The sequence below is a fragment of the Schistocerca americana genome, chromosome 2, assembly GCF_021461395.2.
Source record: "Schistocerca americana isolate TAMUIC-IGC-003095 chromosome 2, iqSchAmer2.1, whole genome shotgun sequence".
NCBI classification, from domain to species: domain Eukaryota; kingdom Metazoa; phylum Arthropoda; class Insecta; order Orthoptera; family Acrididae; genus Schistocerca; species Schistocerca americana.
The window spans coordinates 361,963,372-361,969,371 of NC_060120.1; the positions used below are offsets into that span (position 1 = coordinate 361,963,372).

The following is a 6,000-nucleotide window of genomic DNA, read 5'->3' on the forward strand; positions in this document are numbered from 1 at the left end:
TCCGATCCCACGCGTCGGCTGCGCGGAGTTTGGTTTGAGTGTGGCTGTCTCCAGTTCTGTTTTATCTTATTTTATTTACTTTTCTGATCTGTTCGTTCTATCTCGTGAGATTTTTTTTAAAATTTAAAAACACTTATTACTTATTTTAATTATCTGTTTCCTCGAATTTCTGTTTTAGTTTATTATAGTTATCTTTCTGATCTGTTCGTTCTATCCCGTGAGATTTTTTTTTAGAAAAAGACAAAAAACACTAATCAACTAGTGAGGCATCTTTATCTTCTATGGGTTGCAGGGGTTACGACCTCTGGGGAGGTGGGTGGGTATTCATGCATGGCTGTCTTCACTTACACGTTGTAGCTACCCAAGGCGTCTAAATTTGTTTATATTTAGTTTGCCCCCCACCCAAAACACCCCATCTCCCGCGCTTGTCCCGTTAGTGTCATTAGGCTTCTTGTGGAAAGTGTGTGTGTGTTTTTTGTTTCCGCCATATTTGTGACGTCATGGGTCAAAGCAGGCGGGTGGGATCGGACGCTTCCGTATTTCCTAGCAACATTTACACGTACAGAAATTGAAATTAACTTCAACACGCTAAATGAGCAACGACAGAAATCATCTTTTTAGCACGACAGTCGAATTTCTTTAATTGGGGCGGGGGGGGGGGGGGGAGGGGTGTTACCGGGTCGTTGTCAAGCAATCTACCCCGACAAGATAAAATAGGTAATATTGCGTTAAAAAAGGAAAATGCTCGAACGTAGAAGCAGGATGACAGTAGCACGAGTTTGTCCCACTACCTTCTTAAGCTTGGACTCGAATTATACTACTTTAATGAAAAACCACCTCGACCGATGGAGAATGCTGCACCCTTTCTCACTCTTACTATGGGACCTTAACCCAAAATATTAAAATAGAACAAGAGGTTGAACAAATTACAACGCAGACGAAGCTTTCCTTCTGATTTTAACTTCCACGCTCGCAGAACTAAATGCAGGGTCGGAACTTCATTTTGCTTTGAAACATCCAGCGACATATCTGAGTTGCGAAACTGTCACACTGATACTGATATACGCGCAGAACGATGGGCCCGCAAAATAGAACACGGAGACAATGTTATGTAATGACCAGATATAGGTGTCAATCGAAGCTTCAGAAAAGTTTCGGCAGTAACAAAAGCCAGGAAATCTCACAGACCAATAGAACATCGATCGGTTTCTCGTTACTTGCTTATTCTCAGCGACAAGCGAAAAGTTCGCCACTACTATTAACGTCTAGTCGCTTGTGTGCATCGGACAGCCTACAAAGAAAAGTGGAAAGGAAAAGGCGTGTACTGGTAAATCATCCCACAGCTACGGTCAGAAAAAGAGAAAGCGATTCATAAATCTGACCTAACGTGGCGAACGTCTCAGATAGCACAGAGAACACACAAAATTCTCCAGACGCACCGGTCACCGGAGGCAATACAAGCAGCAAGTGAGAAAGGAACCAAACACTTAGTCGCTAACTGGAATGTAGATGTCACTAACCTCTCACATCTCTCTCTCAAGTTTATAAGAAGAACGCTGTAACTATGCAAGGCGGAGGAGTCCGAACTGTAAACAGAGGACAGAGCGGATGGACAAATTAGTTGTAGCTGACACAGAGAATTTGAGTGAAATGCCTAATCGCCTCGCCTGCTATAGTTATGGTTAGGGATCACCAATGCATAACGCCTGAACAGCTGTACTGCAGGGTGGCAAACCAATCGTCTCTCACAGCAAGTGAAAGGTATGATTCGGAAAATCTACACTCACAATACAACGGTACACAATTTATACCACGGTTTTACAATGGTCTTTCAGTCACACGCAGACGTACATACGTTGGGAGACGCATCGAACTTTCACGCTTGAGTTAAACCCGGGTCCCGAATCCAAATTTATTAAATAGCTCAGACTATCGGCTTCAAAGCTTAATGAGATATGATCTATCGTATGGTCAAGGCTTCACCCCCTGAATCTGTGCACTGCACACAGTTTCACACGTTAGAACTTGCTGGTTATCAGTCACGGATTCTGCAAGGCAAAAAAAACTGGCCCACCCCAAAAAGTCAGAATGGAAGAACGATTGCGTTGTGCCGAATACAGTACAACGAGATACAAATAAAACTATTACTACGAGTGAAATTTTATGTAACGAAACCCACATCTCAGCGCAGGCGATACATAAACACTACCAAAAGGTAACGCGTGACGTTCTCAGGCCAAAAGCCAATGGCTCTTTAATTTGTAATGTTTCTTCTTGTTAAAAGCACAAGCATTTGCTGACGGTCGCCTACGAAAAGTGATAGCCGTTTTGGTGCCGGACACAAATAGGCGTAATGTCCACACTTTGGTATTCGATAAAATATGGCCGCATACAACATAATTATAACAAAGCACGAGAGTCAAAACGGAAAAGTAAACTGTAAATTCCGGTATGATACATTTGGAAGAGCACTTACATCTGCAGCGTCGACACGGGAAATCCATTACGATATCAATGTGTATCCAATGCTGTGCTGTTCCGTATTACCTCACTTCGACATTTACAAGTACACGTTCCCATCGCCGTGTGAGGCCAAACCCGTTAAGAAACCGCGATTCGAAATGTATGTGAGGAATAAAGTAGGTGATTTAAGACTGTCGACTAAAATTACCATTGAACGTTCTTTCCAGTTCGCAAACAAAATGAGGTTACGATAAATGCCTCATCTATATATATATATATATATATATACACAAAGTTTAAAAATGTCACCAATTCACAAACTTTCCACGACTGCGGTAACCATATGAAGGGAAAGGAAGGAAAGAAACGGTGAAAGGTAAGTACCTCCACTCCTCCGCCGCCCCCCCCCCCCACCCTAAAAAAAAGATTATTTTGTAGTTTGTATACAATATGTACATAATGAGCATAAAAAGTCTCGTCCAAAAGTTGTCCAATATAGAAGTTTTATGAATTTTCTTTGCAGATTTAATCGGGAAAAGTGCGTCACACATGACATGCACGTTAGCTATACGCCACGATACACATCACACTGTTACCACACAACAGTTACTTGGCGAAACCAGTGAATGTGAATTGCATCTAACAACCAAATTATTACCAACCAACTCAACCTACAGCTCAGGTTACACTACAGACTAGAGTTTTCTCTCGCCCCAACCAGTCTATCAAACCCTAGCCGAAATGGAGCAATCTGTCCTTGCTTCCTTGTAGGAACACTCCCAGAATTAAAATTACCAAATAAGCAGGAACCAGTCGCAAAATCATGTTTTGTTTATTCACTGTTGCTAATCGATTTCAACTGATTAACATCCATCATCGGTGCTTTCAACGAACATGATTTTGCGATTGGTTGCTGCTTATATGGTAATTTTATGGTTTACTGTCACTGCACAACTTGGGAACCACATGGAGCCCACCATTCATAACTCCCAGAATTAACCTATAGCAATTCCATGTACCATTCAGTAGACCGGGGCATCGGACGGAGCTGCGAACCGTACTCAATGAACGCAAAGAGTTCAGTACTTTTAATCACTGCGCCACGCGGACACTATCTACTCAGTCGCTTGTCTAGCGAGCAGGCTCGAGTGTCATACCGACGGTTGTGCAATAGGCGTGCAGACACATTCCTAACAGCACGGAGAGATAAGCAAGGACACGTGCGGGAACTTACCGTTAGAGACGTTGGTCCTGGTGTCGCCGGCGCCGTTGCCCGCGGCGGAAGCGTCGGCCCGCGACCCAGGCAGGGGCGTTTCGTCCTCGTCCCTCGTCGCACTCAGGAAGCGGCCTATGCGTTCGCGAATCGCGGCCTCCGTGTCGTCGTCTATCTCCTCGTCCTCAAAGTAACCACTCTCGTGCTCTGTGTTCTTGTGAACACCCATGGCGGCAGAGGACGAACAGCCACTCTCCGCCGCCGTCGCAGCAGCAGTGTCAACCGTCACAGGCATACGACGGCCGTCACAGGTCACGCAAAGTGGCGAAGATCGCGAGTCAACTCGATGTGTGCGAGGAGCACTGCCCGCATAGCTCTGTACTTTGGCGCAGGCCAGCTTGACTACCGGACTGTCCTGGCACAGAAGTCACTAGCGTTCGAACCGCAGTACGAAGTCAAACAGTCCAGTGCCGAGCTCTTTCACAAAGTCACAGTTTCGCAAGTCACAGTTCGGCACCTCTCGACCACTGATGTACAAACACAAAAAGATCAAATCACACTACTAAATATCAAACAGCCTGCCATCGGACGTTCCACAATAGCACGAAAAATGTTCCACAAGCGACTGTGTAACAGCACGCAACTAGTAAAAATATTTTGTCTCACTCGTCGGGTGGAGAAAATCAGATCGCTCCGGCTCTGAGAATCAGTCTTCAGTATGTAGGTCAAGAACTTCCGCCAGCGGAGTCGCACGAAACAAATCAAATCTCTCAACTTCAAAACTGCTGAAACCACAGTTTCAATACAGACGCGAAAATATCCAAGCGAACACTATCCTAGGAACACAAAAAACAATAATCGTTTCCGCACTTGTCCTTTAACGAGGAAAGAAATAAACTCCCATCCACTAGATCCAAAACTTCCTTCTTTAACTGCAAAGTATCACTTTTCAGGTCACAGAACCACTTCCTACGTCCTGTGAGTGGCACACAAAAAACACAGGTCAGAATGATACGCAGTTCCGTAGCGCGATAAACAAAAATGGTGAAGGAAACGAAACTTCACTAATAATCACAATCTGCAAACAAAGAACGAAAAACCACTGTAATCCAAGACGGCGTTGTAGTTGAGAGGCACAGATGGCGTTCCTTTTGTTATTCGTAAAACGACTTTTGTAATTCCACAGCTGTCGCTGTTGTCAACAAGGAAGTAGCGGACGCTAGCGCTCACGCTGCACGTGTTGTCGTCTCAGCGGACGGCTAGCGACTAATCAGAGTCCAGCACTCGATCAGCTGTTCGCTCACGACAGCTTGCGAAAGGGCGGCACTCTGCGCATGCGCAGTGGCAAGCGCCGGTCTCCCCCACTACCGGACGCCATAGCTGCCCCCACCACGACTCTTCAGCGTCGCCAACCTTGCCGCAGCAAAAACCTAGCGTGTAAATAACTGTCGACTTGGCGGCGTCTGCTCCTGCCGTGCACGCTTTGTCAGCTTTTATTTGCTGCTTGCAGAGACGTAATTGAAACGTAGAGCTAATCTACGGCTCAGCCCGATTAAGTATTGTTAACAGCTGTTACTGCAGGCAAAAATAATCAGACGCCTTCTCTCTAGTCTGTGCATTTCTCGGTCGCTTCGTTTGTTTGTCATTCGCATAGCCAGCGAGGGCGATACAATTTTCTGATAACACAACAACTGGCACGGGGGGGGGGGGGGGGTAGGGGGATATTGATGCTGGGACACGGTAGTACGGAAGTAACGACGAACTGCAGTAGATTATTGTTCAAGTCCATTTGAAAATGCTCACTGGATAAGGCGTTCTGAACATACTGTTTGGGTAGCAGTTTCACAACTGACGTGCCCTTTAATCACGCTGATCTCTTCTCCCATCTTGTAACAATTTTAAACAGGTGAATTTTCAGTGTACAATAAAACTGCCTGTACTCATTATGCGAGATAGGCGACAAATGTTTCGATCATGCTCATTCGAGAGCCAGCTTCGTCATCCCAGTCATCACCTTTAATTTATGGATATAACGGAAAACCATCTAAATACGCAGGGAGACGTTTGGAAAAACTGCCTACTACGATAATTCGCGCATCGTTAAGTGGTGGGATAGTACTGGAAAATGGTGACGTTATACGCTGTTGCGATGGTACGCACAATGCCTCGTTGGATACAGTCAGAAGTACGCCTTGCAGATCGAAGAGTATTCCATTCTGTTTTAATTTCTAGTCTAGTAAGGAGCATATACGAAAGAAAGAAAAGGCTACAGTTCTGATAATGTTAGCCGTCCATGACCTACGCCAAAATTAATTTTTAACGCC

The 6,000-nt window shown here is 45.0% G+C and overlaps 1 protein-coding gene across 1 annotated transcript in view; it reads right to left on the reverse strand.

The window, feature by feature from the left end:
* LOC124595517 (ribosomal protein S6 kinase alpha-5-like) overlaps window positions 1–4,891 on the reverse strand; it is a 405,565-nt gene extending 400,674 nt beyond the window's left edge. The window contains exon 1 of the mRNA XM_047134283.1: window positions 3,698–4,891. Coding sequence (XP_046990239.1) covers window positions 3,698–3,971 — 274 coding nt within the window. The 5' untranslated portion in view covers window positions 3,972–4,891. The remainder of the gene's footprint in view (window positions 1–3,697) is intronic.
* Between the last annotated feature and the right edge of the window lie 1,109 nt (window positions 4,892–6,000).